This window comes from Electrophorus electricus, chromosome 13 (genome assembly GCF_041902795.1).
Source record: "Electrophorus electricus isolate QZ-2024a chromosome 13, ASM4190279v1, whole genome shotgun sequence".
In the NCBI taxonomy this organism is placed as follows: Eukaryota; Metazoa; Chordata; class Actinopteri; order Gymnotiformes; family Gymnotidae; genus Electrophorus; species Electrophorus electricus.
Window position 1 is genome coordinate 4712501 of NC_137509.1, and position 17623 is coordinate 4730123.

General features: G+C 46.6%; 1 protein-coding gene and 1 long non-coding RNA gene across 2 annotated transcripts in view; one reads left to right on the forward strand and one right to left on the reverse strand.

The window, feature by feature from the left end:
* The window catches only part of wrnip1 (WRN helicase interacting protein 1), a 14565-nt gene extending 2094 nt beyond the window's left edge, over nt 1-12471 (reverse strand). The window contains exons 1-6 of the mRNA XM_035519676.2: nt 11934-12471; nt 9718-9912; nt 7801-8042; nt 2585-2799; nt 399-554; nt 224-303 (exon numbers count right to left, since the gene is read on the reverse strand). Coding sequence (XP_035375569.1) covers nt 224-303; nt 399-554; nt 2585-2799; nt 7801-8042; nt 9718-9912; nt 11934-12440 — 1395 coding nt within the window. The 5' untranslated portion in view covers nt 12441-12471. The remainder of the gene's footprint in view (nt 1-223; nt 304-398; nt 555-2584; nt 2800-7800; nt 8043-9717; nt 9913-11933) is intronic.
* Nucleotides 8005-14768, forward strand: LOC145643390 (uncharacterized). Its single transcript, XR_014115754.1, has 3 exons — nt 8005-8145; nt 10450-10515; nt 13043-14768. It is a non-coding gene; the product is annotated as an uncharacterized LOC145643390 (long non-coding RNA).
* Nucleotides 14769-17623: the final 2855 nt, after the last annotated feature.

Consider the following 17623-nt stretch of genomic DNA (forward strand, 5'->3'; position numbering starts at 1 on the left):
CCTAAAACTCATCTTTTTCCTCTAGCCTACAACCGTCCTCAACCCTAATCTATCTCTGACTTCTGAGTGATTACACAGATTTGAATATGAATTTGATAACTGGCTCTCCTGTGGCATTTAACCAGTGAGCCGTGTGCCAACGTTGACCAGCACTGTGCACTGTTGATCAGTAACGTGTGGCGGTGAGTCAGCGAAGACGTGCACTGCTGTGGGTGGACGTTACCTCGCACTCAGGCATGCCGATGAAGTGGCAGGCCTGGAAAGCTGCCACAGCCTGGGGAAGTGCTGCTGGGTCAGCCAGCCCTGCAGAGAGAGCCCTGGTCAAAGCTCCGTGCTGGAAACTTGGTGGTACTACACCCAGAACCACATGGCAGCACTCAAAAGGATGCGGGACTCACCCACATCCTCACTGGAGAAACGGACCAGCCTGCGGGCCACGTACAGCGGGTCCTCACCACCTTCCAACATACGGCCCAGCCAGTAGAGGGCAGCGTTCTCGTCCGAGCCCCTCATTGACTTGTGCAGGGCCGAGATGCAGTTGTAGTGTTCCTCGCCTACAATTGAGACGCACTCTGGAAATCTATTACTGAAGCGTGAAGCACTCTAGCAATCAAATACGATAAAGTGAATTTCATTGTACAAAATGTTATTCATGCACATATTTAAGAGAAGTTTCAGAATGAACAATATCTGAATCAGAAAATTCCAGAAAGCAACAAACTAGCTCACATGTATGTGATGGTGAGGTTTCACACTCACTCTCTAGGAGCGGTAATATCCTCACAAGGGTCCTACCACTTCTACACTGATGAATCTTATTTTCTCCACTTGTTCTTCGGATGCTGGCATTTCAACTCGGATTCCCAGCAGACCTGTCCCATATCTCATCATGGACGGCTGTCCGTCGTCTGCAACTGAACCCCAGGGAGCCAGAGCCGTTACGCATTCCCAGGGAATCCCAACTGCCCCAAGATCTGAACATCTCCTTTGAAAACTCACTCATCACAACTTCTGACAATGTGGGAAATCGAGGCACGGTCCTGACCGACCTGAGGTCATTCTGTCCATGCTACAGCTGTCACCTGGACATGCAGGTGTCCCAGGACATTAAGGGGACTCTGCCCTTTGTTTCCAGGGATGTCCCTCCATTGCTTGTCTAGTTCGCTCATCATCTCCAGCCTGGACTACTGCACCTCCCTGCACACGCCACCAGACCCCTGCAGCTGATCCAGAGTGCAGGTGCATGACTCACATTCAAGCTTCCCAAGCTCAGTCGCACACCACTCCACTGTAGCCTTCTCTCCAGTAGCTTCCTGTAATCGGCCCAAAAGTGACGGGGAAGGCCTGCCTTTAGGCCGGTTCTGTCCCAGCACGCAGACAGTGTGTCCTGCCACTTCAAACGCAGTTGATGACGTGCCGCCTCTTCAGGAAGCACTCGATTATTCACATATCCTTCGCTTACGTTCCTGGTTTGTATTCTGTCTGACAGGGCTCTAGTGTAATGGCATGCTAAGACTCAGGATAAGTCTTTCAACCAGGGAGTCAACTGTGAACATCTAAACAGCGATACGGTGCCGCATTCTCAAATCCTCCAGCCTAAACCCCCATGAAGGTCCTCACGATGACACTACAGCGTAGACAAGTGCCGCTCAGCAGGGCTTGAATTAGTGCCAGCAATAACCTTCTGCAGTGCAGGATTACTTCATTAGCACAGCGACTGAGCTCACTTCTGTGAACGACTGCTGTGTAGTATTACTGAAGGGGGAGGGGCCTTTCGTGTCTGTGGGAGCGCTACACGCAACAGCTGAAGAGGTAGGGACCCTTCTTAAGAACAGCTATACTGAACTGCTGAAGCAGGAGGAGGAGTCTGAAGAACAGCTATACTGAACTGCTGAAGCAGGAGGAGGAGTCTGAAGAACAGCGAAACAGAACCGGCGAAAGGGGCGGGGCCTGTGCGAAGAACAGCGATACAGAACCGGCGAAAGGGGCGGGGCCTGTGCGAAGAACAGCGATACAGAACCGGCGAAAGGGGCGGGGCCTGTGCGAAGAACAGCGATACAGAACCGGCGAAAGGGGCGGGGCCTGTGCGAAGAACAGCGATACAGAACCGGCGAAAGGGGCGGGGCCTGTGTGAAGAACAGCTATGTGGAGCGTCTAACGGAGGGGGCGGACCTGCTTGAAGGAACAGAGAGGTGGTCCACCACCGTGTTCTCACTCCAGAACCCTCAGCCACTCCCTAAATGACTGACGGGCTCCACGCAGAACAGAGATGTTTATGTTCTTTCTCCAAGACACCATTTTTAACTTGGTAATTGTTGTTTTGTTAATTTGCTTGTTAATGGTTTAATTGTTAATTTCCTGAGTTAAGACGTGTATTTTCAGGAGGGTACTTAAGGAGCAGGACTGGGAAATGCTGGTAGAAACTAATCCATTTAATACAGAAGATCATTTAAAAGCAACAACCCTGAAACGACATCAGCACTTCCTCAGAAGCAAAGACCTCTGTGACGGTCGTACTTTGAGGTCACTGAGACCGAAGCCCCGTCAGAACGCGCCTGCAGGTCAGAGCAGAGGCCAGACTTGCCTGCTTTGTCGTAGAGGATGTGTGACCTCTGCAGGCCCTCCTTGACGTGCTCCTCCTGGACGAGGACGGGCTGAGCGGGGCGTGGGCCCGACGCCCGAGCCTTGGCCAGGCACGCCTGCACGGCCAGCTGCAGCCCGTTCAGCCCTGCCCGGGCGTCCCCGTCACACAGGTAGGCGAGGGTGTCCAGGGCCTTCTGCTCGATGCACACCCACGGCCTGCACACAGGACAGCACTCACAGCACCTGCCACAAAGGACCGCATGCTTGGAAACGCCAAGGTTATTATTTATGATCTTAAGGCATATTGTTCAGTAAATGACTGCTGTTAATTATTCAGTTACTATATATGCAAGTATGTAGACCCAAAAATAAGGGGAAAAAAGGTGTGGACCCCCCTGGGAGGTGCTCGGGGTGTTAGGAGTTAACCGTTAGAAACAGTACCGAAATGGTGAGCTGCTACCACACTCTTAGCACTACACACTCTGAACCTCCAACTCCAGCACAGTGGCCGGAAGCCCAGCACAGGATGCAGACATGACCCCAGGTCGGGACGTGGCCGAGAGGAAGAGACAAAGCTCAGCTGCCTCACTCCAGATAGTTTAGGGCTGTTCCTGCTCCTGCACACCATGCCAAACTGCACACCAAGCTGAACTGAACCGCATGGTCCGGCAGCATCCTTTCTGAGCCATCGATGCAACAGATCTTTCTCCTGATTGGACAAAAGAGGGCTGTTGTTTCAAATTGGTTACACAACAGTGATCACATCATACTCCTTTAGCTGTACGGGTTTCACGACACTAACAGGAATACTGCAGGCCACCTCACATGACACACTGGTACGACATCACATACATACATAGGTTACCAAACCACCCCTATGTGCTCTTTAAACACATGTGCACGTTCTCACAAAAACAAACAAACCTGTGTACTGGGAACGGCCACTTTCAGGTTACATTAAGACAAGTGCGCTGAACCTTTTAAATTAACAACCAGGTTGCACACTGACTGTGAACTAAAAAGACTCCAAGATTTTTCATAACATTTGTGCAACGTATTCCTCCAAGCACCTGGGTGGCAGTCTGGTGAAGAAGAGAGGACCTTACGGGGTCTGCCACGCCCTGGTGATGAAGACGATCATACGGGGTCTGCCACGCCCTGGTGATGAAGAGGACCTTACAGGCTCAGGGCCAGATGAACGGCTTCCTCCTTGTTCAAATTACCCCCCTTTTCCATCCCCTAAAAAGAGGGGGTGGGTGGGGGGGGCATGTAACCAGAAACAACCCCTCTCCTGCCAATAAACTAGGACGCATGGCAGAGAATATTTTCAGGGTACTGATGAAAGATGCCCTTGTATAACGACCATTAGAGAGAGAAAAAAAAATAATTATATTATATTATATATATATATATATATATATATATATATATATATATATATATATATATATATATATATATATATATATATATGAGAAGAACAATTCTAGTTAGATAATTACAAAAACTCTTTTTAGTCTAGTTTTCTGCTTAAACTTAAATCAGGATATCACCCACATAGTACGCGCAAGTCTAACGTCACAATCACGAAAGAATCAAGAAGTCAAGAACTTGATTAATCATCAGTCCGTCCACATGTGCGTAGCAGAACTAAGTGTTCTTCCAGGGTAGAGACAGCGTCTAGGTTTACAGGAGCAGACAGCACTAGTGCACAAAACAGTGTGCAAACCAAGAGCACTGAACTGCTATACAGCAAACCTGGCAATAAGACATGACAAAACGTTCAACATCCTCAATAACAGGACAGTTGTTCTGTTCACTGCCGCCGCGACCCAGTAAGCTTTGGACCGAGCGGCGGACTATAAATGACTTTCTTCTGAACACAGCAACCGCAGCTGGTGGGACAACCTACGGAGCACGCACAAAAAGCACCTGGTCTCGGGGAAGCATAACCCGAGCAAGGATAAAGAGGTACACTGGAAAGCACCAAATATAACAGCGCCACCGTAATCTTCATACATACAGAAAACTCCAATGTAGCAAGAGCCTCTTCACCCAAGCCTCCACTCGAGCCTGCATTACCATGACGACAGAAAACAAACCGCTGTAGAGTAAACGTGAACAGGAGCTGGAATGCACTGATAGGGGCCTTCTTTGCTCAGTTTTTGTTCTGTGCTTCACAACTCATTGCTGAGGGAAAGTACAAAATAATCTGAAAAAATATTATTTTATTTTATTACGTGCACCGAATAGGGCCCTCCTGACCTTTGTCACGATTTGACTTCAGTGTGCAAACCGAGAGTGACGCACTCAATCCTGACCAAAAACAGCTCTGCCTGCTCACTGGACTTTCCCAGGAATATGGAGCGATGACTCATGCCAGACTCTCTGCTACTGCTCGGAAAAAAAGTTACTGAGCGCTCAGCTGTGGGCGGGAAGGACATAGAGTCCTTCTGGGTGTTGGGTGACTAATGAGAAGGAGACGCAGCCGAGACCTTCGTCTCAGGCTTTAAACGCAAACAAGACGGTAGCCGTGTCTTTAACGGTAGCCGTGTCTTTAACGGTAGCCGTGTCTCACAGCACACATTTCTGTCTTCACACAGCACGCGCCCGCAGTGGTACCTATCCCTGTTTCAACGATCAAAAGCTCACACAGACGCAGCACTTCCCATGTAATACATGTCATCGCACGGATGTCACACAATGGGCGAGGATAAAATGGCAAAACATTCTGCGAACATGAAGACCCAAATCAAATACGGAAGAACACAATCTTTAATTCAAGATATACGCTGGTTGGCAAGTCTGGATAAAAAGAGCAATATTAGGTCAATAATAATAATAACTTTTTTTTAAATCAATCAAGCGGTTGGGTCTGATCACCAGCATCCAGCAATTTGGCTTGAAATGATAGAAGAATCCATAATGTGAATTAAAGACCTACAGTACTGAAACTCCTGCCTTTTTTTTTTTTAGCAATCATGCTACCTTTCACAACAACACAAGATGCCTAAAGAGTTACAGCAAAGATCACCGACATATTTGTACCACGTCACAAATGACCACAGCAGGCCCATAATCCGCAACGAAGGTGGCAGGTGTAGCTCCCGGCATTGGTGTCTCCGTTCATTGGTGGTCTGAACGCACACCAAAGCTACCGAGGGCCGTCAGTGCCTGTGGGCATCACACCGTGTCTGTGGCATTCCCAGCACGGCTTGCACCACCACAGGTAATTGTGGGAATCTGAGAGTGTTAACACAACATAATGCGTTCAAAAAAATGCATGACAAATGCAAAGCACGGTGAGAAACCATCGTGCCATTCCACACCTCATTAAAATTCACAAACAGCATTTTAATATAGTTGATTTTGTCTCGCTAACCAGGGAGGTTGTTATGACAAATGACAAACGTCTTAAACCTGAAAAGGTTATACGAGCTGGAAAATGTTTCATTGCTGTGTTTGACCGGCAGCCTTCGGATTTCCAGTCCAGTACCTTAACTCCTGAGCTACCACTGCCAATAAAAGTAGGCAGTACGAGTGATTCTTCCGTGCAAAAAGCCCAGCAACACTGCTGCGCGTGAGGCATGCGCAACCACCAGAACGTGCCCCCATCCTATCAGGCTCTCTGGTGTATTGAGAAGATCCTCACTCAAAAATAACAGCCAATCAGTTGTGCGATTGAAGCTGAATAGCTGTGAACACAGTAAAGGCCAGATGGCAAATTGTGCATGTCAACAGTTAGCATGTAATCCTCCATCTGTTAAAGGCACCAGTAAGATGTGTTTACCCAACTAGTGACAGGAAATGGAAGGTATGCCAGTCATGGCATTTAGTTTGTGATCATCATGCAAGTAATTGTGATTAATGCTCAATTTCATGCTTTTTAATTCCTCAATTACATAACACCCAACAACAGCTGAATATTCGAACATATAAATAAATGAATTGTCTTAAGGCATTTTATGCTTTATAAACAAAAATTGCAGCAAGAATAAATGAATTCAAGCATAGTCTGCTTTAAACTACACAAAGCACAGGAGCAGAGCCAGCTGCCATTAGGGAGCAATGCAGTGGTAAATCTTAGTAAGTCATCTCTCATGAGGAACAGACTCCACCTAAACAGAGTACACCTGAACAGGAAGAATAGACTCCACCCGAACAGGAGGAACAGACTCCACCTGCGATTTCTCCACTTGATAAGCTGTTGCTGGCGTCTCTCAGAACGCCACAGCAACTCTCAGAATGAAAAGAACAGTGTGGGTACGCAGACCCTTAAACCTGATACTCACTTCTAAAGTTAACAGCCACACACACCTCCTTCCATCCCGCTCCCTCACACACACGCACACGCACACAGGACAGGTATGATTCTCTCCGGCTACTGACGCTGGCCACAGCTGTGCGTGCCAGTGAACTCCTGCGCCACACGTTAGGACCGAGACTCCAGCCGACATCCTCAACACACCTGGACAGAAACTAGAAGCCCTGCAGTTGTAGCGGACGCCACGGATGATAGCGTCGGGAGGGAGAAGGCTGACCCGGCCCGTGTTTACCGCAGGCACAGGCTGAAGCAAATGCATCTGCCTACAACAGGTGAACCACTGCACTGACAGAAACTAGCAGCACAGTAACAGAGGCAAACATTGCATGCTGTCATTTAAGACACCAACCCCTCAGATTGAAGCCTCCTGGTTAAAGGCTAAAAAGGCACTGCAGAGTCAGACCAGTAAGAATTTAGTTTTACTACGTGTTACTACGTGTTGCGTAAATAAAGGTGTCCGGTTTCAAAAGTACGTGTATATTATGATATGTATATGTTTCCATGGGGAGTTGCGGTGTGACACTGGTGTTCTGTTTACAGCAGCAGGAGCTCCAGGCTCCTGCCCTCGAGTAGTCAATACCACCGCCAAACAGCCTCATGTTTAGGTGACACACACACACACACACACACACACACACACACACACACACACACACACCTTCCAGCTCCCAATGGCAGACTAATGAATAAATTACCTAAATAAAGCATGATAGGACGGCTCAGAGACGTGGCTAAAGTCAACTTTCAACCAATCAGAGACCGGGGACCAGTTTCCAGGTGCCAGGCGGGATGACCGGGATTCCATGCATGCTACGATAACAAGGGCGCATTAACAGGACTCGGCAGTTCTCACAGACGGCTACACGCGCAAACACACACACACACACACTTACTCTGAGCACTGCTCTGCAGAAGTAGAGCAGCCCTGTTCCGGATCCTCGTCCAGCAGCACGTGCAGACCGAGCAAGCCAACGGCCCGGCGCAGTATCGAGGTCATTGCCTCGACGGACAGCTTCTCCAGAACAAGAACCCTGCAGCGGCTCAGCAGTGCACTGTTCACCTGGAACGAGGGGTTCTCTGTGGTCGCCCCGATCAGAGTGACCGTCCCGCACTCCACGTGGGGCAGGAACGTGTCCTGGCGGGAAGACAGGAAGTGACAAAGTCGGAAGGAGGAAGGAGAAGGGTCGGAGGATTGGGGGCAAAGAGAAAAAGGTCCTGACCATCCCTCAGTGTCAAAGGTCAGTAGTTCACAGGGAGAGCTGGGAGTTGAAGTTTGGATGACTGTTTTGTAATCAGAAATATTAAAACAAAAGCTTTAACCTGAAATATGCAGTGTACCTACAGTGTACTGCACAGAGAGGTCTGGTTACACAGAGTGTCATACTGTAACTATCTTACGCCAAGACACACGGTGAAACACTAAATTGACAAAAAACAAAACAAAAACTCACATGGTTGAATATTCCAGTTGAACATTCCTTTTTGTTTCAAAAGTAAAGATTGCAAAATAGCATGATCTTATAAAACATTGCTTTTTCATTAGACCCTTACATATACCTCCCTGCTGCCAGCTGCAAGCTGTGATAGCTTTTAATTACGTTTGTGCAAGAAGCTAAGAGGCGTTCGGGTGATAAGTGAGCTTTTGTTTCGGTCATGAGTCCATGAGTCCACTGCTGAGCTGAATTAGTGCTCAACATCAGGGCTGAACTTGTTTGCTCCCAAATTATCCTCATTCTGAATCCAACAAACTGAAACAGGGTCCAGGTGATAACCTGGTGTCGATGAAGACAAATGCAAAAATAAAATGACTGGCAACTAGTACTGTGTAGATTGGTTATCTAATCTTATAGTGTGGTGTGGTAAACACTATGAACCACCATGTGCATTAGGAGGGACTCTTACTCTGCGCATAACTGGAGCTCAACTGAAGTTGCTGCAGCGAAGATGAACCTTATGGGCCGTCCGCTCCTGTATTGGCCACGCTGACCCTTACAGTTCCTCGCGTATGAAAACTGCTTACTGCCCTCTGCATCTCAGAAGATTCCTAGACTTCCTACCTGCACCACAGCTCAAGGGCAGGGCTGTTTTTTGGTCTCGTTCAGTTAGGAAATGATAAAACTTTATCTTCAGTAAATCTCTTGGACATGGACCATCCTTTGAGCCCAGAATTCTTTCCACTTGAACAGCGTGGCCTCTGTGTGCTTAAGGGGTTGTAATTTTACAGCACGGTAGGACTTATTCAGTTCCAAAATAACTCCGGGGTGGGGGTGGGGGGTTGTTTGGTTGTGGAACTGAATTTAGAACCCCTGAATCCAAAGCAAACCAAAGAGGCCCGGAGGAAGATGCCATGTCCTGACTGAAGGACACATCCCTGAGACTATTTTCAGCAGTGTGTTCTTTCACTGTGAGTTATAAGACTGAAGACAGATTGCCCAGGGGGGGGCCTGGCTCAGGGACCGCATACAGCGTCCTCTCTCTGGTGGGACACAGAATGGCAGCCACCTTTCAAACACCATGCCATTTCACGTTTCACACTAAACGCACAATGACAATATCTCAGATCCTTGACTGCCATCTTCCTCATGCACCACTTACTTTTAACTGAAAATTTGATTTAAGATATTCAAATAAAATTGTAAGCTACCCAACATTCTGTCATTAGTTTTCAATCAATTTTGTTGTCATTAGAAAGCACTGTTATCTTCACCTCTAGCTGTCGTCTATAAAATAACTATATACTTTGTCCATCGCTTTTATAGATTAATACAACGGTTTTATTTAAAATACGTTGGACCTAACCTTGAACTGACCTGCTGAGATTTGTTAAAGCGATGAATTTCATCGATGAAGAGGATGGTTTTCCTCCGGCAGAGGCGGAGCTCGTTCTGGGCCTGTTTGATGACCTCTCGCACCTCATTGGTCGATGTGCTGGTCGCTGAGAGAGTGACAAAGCGTGCCGTGCCCTTCTTTTTACTGGAGCTTGAAATGATGTGGGCAAGGGTCGTCTGCAAATAAAAACAAACAAAAAACAAAGTCTGATTTTCCACAATTCTCAGCCGCAAACTGAGAATGACCTGTAAGTGCTTCCTGACATATATACAAACAAATCAAAGTAAATAAATAACCACCGATGCTCAAAAAATGGTCACTTGTCAAAAACGTACCCGTTTCTATTCTCAACCAGCATAAATATGATTCTTGCAGAGAAAAAGAGCACCAACACCCGATGTGATTTACCCTTCCAACTGGAATTAAGCAGTCATTACTTTCTCGATGAAAAAGGATAGAAACCAGCGGTGTACAACGCATAAAGCGCGTTCCCCTTCTACACCCCTTCCTCCTCAATAAATACTGTAAATTACATTTGTCATTAAATTACGATTCCAAATACAGCTCAGCACTCCTCAAACGCAGCGCCAATAGTCTACAAAACAAAAGTAGCGCGTATGCCGCAGGCTCGTCGTTAGCCAGACAGTTCATCTCTCAGCTCATCTTTCATAAACTCCGTCTGTGACTTTTCCCTTTCTGACTATGATTTGTAGATGGAGTTGGCCCGCTTCACTGAACTATTCTGAGACTGAAGGCGTTGGAAAAGGCTTTTCAACGAGGTACGCAACATGTCTCACCTGCAGCCAGCTGTCTACGGAGGCGTGTACAGCGACGTTTCGCGAACAACCCAATAGGCTCTCCTTCAGAACAATGGGAAGGGCCAGCTGCTACAGGCCCGCCCGGTCGTGAAACTCATACATTTGATTGGTCAGATTTCCTGTCATTTTGCTAATACACTTGTATCGCAGTAGGTCATGTATGCGCACACACACCAGTCCCTACTGTGCTATTATCACATAAAACGCATCCTTATAGTAACCAAGAATATGTCACTTTGCCGCTAGGCAAAGGTTCAATATGTTTATATTTTACTTTATTCATTAAATGTTTATATTACTTCCCTTTGAAACCACAGGAAGGGTTAGGAGGGCCTGACTGCATATCACCGGTAAAAAGCAGCGAGAGCGATCAACAAGTGAGCTACAGCAGAGACATTTTTGGTTTTTTATTTTCCAAAGCGCTCACTTTCCCTCAACATAAGCCCTTTTGGTACAGTTTCTGAGTGAGTGACCGTGAAACTCATCATAGTATCACAAACTAATAGAATCAGTGAAGAACCGACGGCGAGCAGACAGCTTTTAGCAGGTTCAACGCTCCCGGTCATTAGTTTGTTAATCCAAGCTTCCTCTTGCAACTGCCTCTTAGTCTCCTGCTGGGCAACTGAGTTGCAGAAGGTAAAACAGCAGGATTAGCAGTGTGTGAGGGCCTTAAACAGGGGCATTAAGTTAGACCTGCGCCTAGCATCTATAAACATCAACACACACACACACACCTGCCTTTTCCGAATCGGACCGTGCTGCTAACACAGCCAAAGAGCAAACCAGGGATCTGTTGTCATGCCAGCGTAAAATGCCAAGACGTTCTCCGTTTATGGAGCCTGCGCGGCGCGAGGATGGGTTACACATTCCGCAGCAGCCGAAAGGGCCTCGCGTCTCTGCACGAGAAGCGCCGTCAAGCATGCGTTAATGTGGCGACGCCGCAGTGTGAGGAATGACCCCAAATGAAGCTACGTCTTGTTTAAATTACCTCAAGCTCTCTTAGTCTGCAGCAAAAATATTAATCTTTCCAAGAAGCCAGTTTTCTGAATTTTCCAGTCTTGCATACAAAGGAATAATTAGGATACACAGCCTAAACTAAGGTCTTAGTTTGGGATGGACCCTCGAAGACCATAGCTGCAAGACAAAGTTAGAATGAGTCAATTTGAAAATATCAGTGTGAGGTTATGCAGGTGTTCACCATATTCTATCAACTTATTTCCTCTATGGAGACCGGGAAGTTATTGTATACTTCACTGGGAGTCGGGCAGAAAGGTTTGACAGTAGGCCTACTGAATTATGTATGGCCGAGACAAACTGCTTTTAATGCGTATGCACATGTTGCTACAGCTTAACACAAGAATCAATTTCTAAGTTTTAACCTTTCCACATCCGGGCGGACCCCAAAGGATGAGTGAGGGAATCTCCTGCGACTCCAACAGCGACCGCAGCAGCGTCTGCTCTCCCACCACTTTATTTTGCCCAAAATAGTCCTCCAGCGTACTGGGTCTCATGCTGTCCGCCAGGGGCCTGTCTGCGCTAAGCAGGGCGCTCAGTGCAGCCCCGCCGCGCTGGGGCAGCGTCGCACCCGTCACCCCGCGGCTGGCGGACGCCTCCGTGTCCATCCGCGGCGTAGCCCTGGACGGGGTGAACACTGGGAAGAGCGCCGCGGGCGGACTGGCGTCTAGTTGCGCTTCAGTCCCGGTGCCTCCGGGCGCCGCGGCGCTTTCAGCTTCGCGGCCAGTGCGAGACTTCTTGGCCGGCGGTCCGTCCTCTCCGCCCGGCGCGGGTTGTAGTAAGCACGCATCCAGGTGCGCGTTGATCCGGAGAGGCTCAAATTCACCCGCGCAGACGGGGCACCGCACGCGACCTGTCGACTCCTCCGCCATGTTTCGGTGCGCGCCACAGGGTTTCTGACGTCAGGGGTTAGTTTATAACCGGCTTTCGTTTTGTTTCTTTTCTGTAAATACAGCAGTTTACGGTCATTCGTTATTTAAATCATTTCGCACCATTTTCAGGCATATTTCTTTGCTCCATAATCTAAACAGTTCCGTGTGGAATGTTTTTTTTTTTTAAAAAAGGTCATGAACTTGAAAGGAATTGTGGGAGTTGTAGGCTGATTATAAAGACGCTTAAATTGCCTATGCTGTATTTTAAACTGTTTAAAAATAATTAGTTATGCAATAAACAAATAGTTTTGATGTGGGTCAATAATAAAATAAAAACCCAGATCACTTAAAATGATAAAATTCGACTCTGAACAATAATTGTCCAGGCATTACAAAGCATGCGTGAAGTCTGGCTTGTCATTCTTACTTGGCATACTTACGATTCAGGGCACAGAAATGGCAGTCCTAAATTATCACAATGTATTTATAATCCATATCTTGCATTTTGACCTCCTCCTATAACCTAATACTCTAACTCATATTTATAATTTACACCTCCTCCTATAACCCAACACTCTCTGACTCATCCATTGTTGCTACAGCTGTAAGACGTCTTGCCCGGAGAGGCCAGGTTTGGCGGGGGCACAGGGGTTGAATCCGGCAGCTACGGCATCATGCGAGCCCCCTCTCCAGCTGGTCGGACTGACGGGGATACGCCAGAGGCCAGACAGCAAGGGACTGGGAAGCTTGACCTTCTCCCGGCACCTGGAGAAGGTGGAGGCCATGCGCTGCTTCTGGGAGCTCAAACAAACTGAGTTAGACGCAGATTGCCAGCGGGTGAGGCTCCCGATGTGTGCATCACACTTTACAGATTACAGGGGAGTACTGTAGACAAACAAACAAACAAACCATCCCCACAAAATCCCCCTACATGCAGATTCCTTCAGTTTACTTACATAAAAGACGGAGTTACACAACAGTTAAGTTCAAAGTTCAAAGTTCAAAGAGGTTTTATTGTCATTTCAGCTATATACAAGTACACAACAAAAACGAGACAGTGTTCCATGATGCAACACAAAACAACAGTGCAACAGACAACACTACATAAGTGCAAACAGTCCAATATAGTGCAAAAATGTCATTAAATAAACATTAAATAAACAATAATAAATACAGAACAGGACAAATACAAAATGAGTAGACAGTGCAATTATTTAGTGCAGTACACAGTACTGGGCATATGTAAAGTGAGTTGTGCATAGCAATCAGTGACATGCTACCCTGAACATAGCAGTCACCGATAGCAGCCAGAACAGTTCAGAGTACAGTGCTGGTTTAGTACAGTACTCCAGCAGCAAGTAGGATAATGTGCAAGACTGCAACAGGAGTGCATAGTTTATTTGTGTGAGGTTTGACTTCAGCACTAGTCCGATGCAAAACAATGTGTGAGTGTGTGTATAGATATGTATGTATGTATGTACGTATGTGCGTATGTATGTGTGTGTGTATGTGTGTGTGACTGTGTATAAGCATGTATAAAAGTGCCGATTTGGGAATCTGAATTGGAATTGGAGTTAGCCAGAGTTCAGGAGTCTAAAGGCTTCTGGGAAAAAGCTGTTGCACAGTCTGGAGGTGCGGGACTGGATGCTGTGGTACCTTCTTCCAGATGGCAAAAGGGTGAACAGTTCATGTGAGGGGTGTGTGGGGTCTTTCACAAAGTTAGGAAACAATTGTACACATGGAACGTTCTGTACGAGCCTTGCTTCAATGTCGACTACCTCACGGAATGATGAATATCTACCTCGCTGTTGTTGAATATTAATGTTGTTAGCCTGTATAGGAGCAGGAGTAACCAGGTTATCACCTTATTGTAGTCACCAAGACTTACAAAGATTGAAAGTACAGATAATTAAAAAATATTGTTTCTGGACAAATAAAAGGCCTGAAACATTAGTGAACACAAGGTCATGTGTATAAAACCTGTGATTATGATTTAAGGCCTACATGATTTCACGGCCACTATTTCATGGAAACTTGATGGTACGTTACCACCATCTAGTGGACCATACAGTTTGTGACCAGAACGGCGATGACAGCATTTATCCACCAGGTGGCGCTCTATCAATCGTATTAAGAATGTACGGCTTGTATTTAGCGAGTTACTTATAGGAACGGTAGTTTACCGATTAAGATTTATCCCCACTTCAAATTCCCATGAATAAAGTTTATGGATTGGAACAACAGCTGATTATAAATGACCTGATTGTAACTAAATTGTAAATATTATGTTCTTTGTTACCGGCTTTTACACACATACACACACACACACACACACACACACACACACACACACACACACACACACACACAGGTTCCAAAACCACCACTAGGAGGGTATATGTGTACCCAGAATGCTTTCAGTTTACACAGATAGTTTATAGATATCTACACATGCTGAATGTCTGGGAGTAAAACATTTGTCAGCACAAGTTCATGTGTATAAAACCTGTGAAGACAAAAAGGTAAATGCAGTAATAAAACATTCCATAAATACAAAAACACAACACTTTATCATCAACATTTCTAACAGCATGCAGTATCTGACATACATTTTAATGTGTGTGTGTGTGTGTGAATGTACATGCGTACATTCGTGCGTGTGTGCGTGCGTGCGTGTGCGCGCGTGCGCATGCACGACAGTGCCTGGCAGGGATCTGTGATTATCTCAGTATTACGCTTGGCCTTTGGCTGAATCTTAGACAGCACCCATCACTCACATACTTGGCTCCGGCTTCGTAGGTCTTGGACACTGCAGACTCTTTACTGCTGTGCAGTGGTTTTACTTTAAGACCCACTTAAGACCCACTATAGCAACATATGGCTGCTCCCACTCAGACCTCAGTGGTCTGATGTGGTATGGAGATTACAGTCAACCAGTGCTGAAATAATCCCCCCAAACCATGAGGCTATAATACCCTAATCCCAATTACACTGTAAATAGGATGAGATTTTTGGCTGATGAATTGAAATGAATCACTCAGCAGTCTTAAGACAAATGAGAGCAAGGCAGAAGATCCCAAACTCCAAAACATTTTAGAGCCTTTTAATTCAGTTAAGTGAGTAAAGAGCATTAAAGTTGAGATAAGTCTACAGTCAGGCAAGTGTCAGTAACACTTACACCAGCAAAGTGGCAGCCTTTACATTCTGATACTGTAGATACTGTATTCTCTAGAGTAAAATCTGAGGGAACCAACATCTACAGAGCTGCACATTAGAGGCAGCAGAGGAAGCTACTGACAACTGACCCACTGTCCCTAGGCTGGACGGTAACTCAGTGGTCAGAGCTACTGACCAGCAGCCGGACATCTGAGGATAAGTTCACAGCGTTTACGTTCACATCTGTTGACACCAGCATTGTGCTGAGACGTTGTTCCCGCATGTAAACGTGCACGGGGTGTGTGTACGGCGCACGTGCGCGGCACTTTGGAAGAGGTCTTAGCTGTCTGTCACCTCATGTGTGGGTAGCAGCGGTTGCCGAAGCCCAAAGCAGACCGACACCTCTCCTTTGCCTTCGCCATAGTGCGAAAGGTGCAGCGTAGCGGGTGAGAGTTGGGGCTGTTTTCTAACACCCATGTTCCAGCAGCTGTCTCCTGTTTGTCACCAGGACAAGTACTTTTGCACCCCCCCAGAGAGCGGGGGGGGGGGGGGGGTTCGTGGGTATGTTTCAGTGGAGGGAAACTGATTGTTGGGATTGTTCTGAGGCCTGTGTGGTGTTTAGAGGGGTAACTCTGCCACCACCAGTCACATACTGTGATCACTCTGGTTGAGTCACCGAGCAGGGTTCCCTCCTGGCGGCAGTGCGCATTAGAGAGTGCTAGGAGCAGGAAGTGCAGGCCACTGGACAGGAACATGGAGAACTTCTTGAAGGGAAGAGACATTTGGCTGGTGGGAAGTGTGTGCCTGATAGCCTCATACCTGTGGAGCTGGCTCTGGGACCTTCTGTCTTACCTCGGAAAGAGCAGATCTTCCTCATCCTCACCTTCCTCGCATGTGCAGGTAGAGCCTTTCCACTCGTCAAAGGCCATGGTAAGGGCGGTGGATCGAGGCCTGTTCCTCCTCCAGAGTTCTGGGCTGGTAGTCAGGGCTTAGCAGGAGGGTTTGAGCATGTTAGCGGCCGCGCGGGTTTGCGGGAATGCTCACGTGGGTCGAGATCGGTTTTGGTGAGGGTTTGAGTTTGATCTGTTTGAGTTTGTCCGAATATTCGCATGGGTCACGATCTGTTCTGGTGAGTGTACACAGCATTGAAATGACTTGTACTGGACCAATGACTCGTACATAACATCTCAGCGTTATGAGATTGTGATATATTATTGTCACTGCAACATGCAAATATCAGTCAGAAAAGGTATATGATAAAAAAATGATAATGGCTGGGTCATTATGTTCTTGAACTACAATCACAGATTACACAAATGTAAAATGTTAAAATCCTGTACAGATGTTTGATTGAATGTAGTTAAATCCAGTTTGGTTATATTTGTATAATGCATTTTTTTAAACAAAAGTCTGTTGTGTGTCATGAGAAACGTAGATGAGGGAGCACCTGATATAGCGATGAATGAAACACTTGCATGCGAGCGCAGTAAGGGATCTGTCTCCACGTGTCAGGCAGGCTTGGCAGGAGAGAATCTGAGGCACCACCTGACTGCAGTGTCAGTCTGTGTGTGCACACAGAGAGAATTTCTATCCTTCCATGTTACCATCACATGTTTATGTAGCAACCAGGGGCAGGTGGCATGCCATTCAGGCACTGGAGAAACACAACGAGAGGTTTCTCACAGACAAATACATCATGTACATGTTTTTCCATGGCAACGACATGACATATCGTAATATAAATAGATTAGTATTTACATCACTGGGCCAGATATATTTTGGGCAAAGTATACAGGCATGTATATATAGCATGTTGCTTGGAGATTAGTTTAAGTTGTCTAACTATACTAATATCATGTTATTGTTTTTACACACTGACAGAATGAAATACTGTATACAGTACACGGGAAACAAACCTAACCAATCCCAGGAAATTAGTAAATGGGGGATTATGCTCCATAAAGAGTTTATGAGATGCTACAGAGCCATTTGTGAGGATTGTCAATCCTGTTTTGTTAGCCCTATAA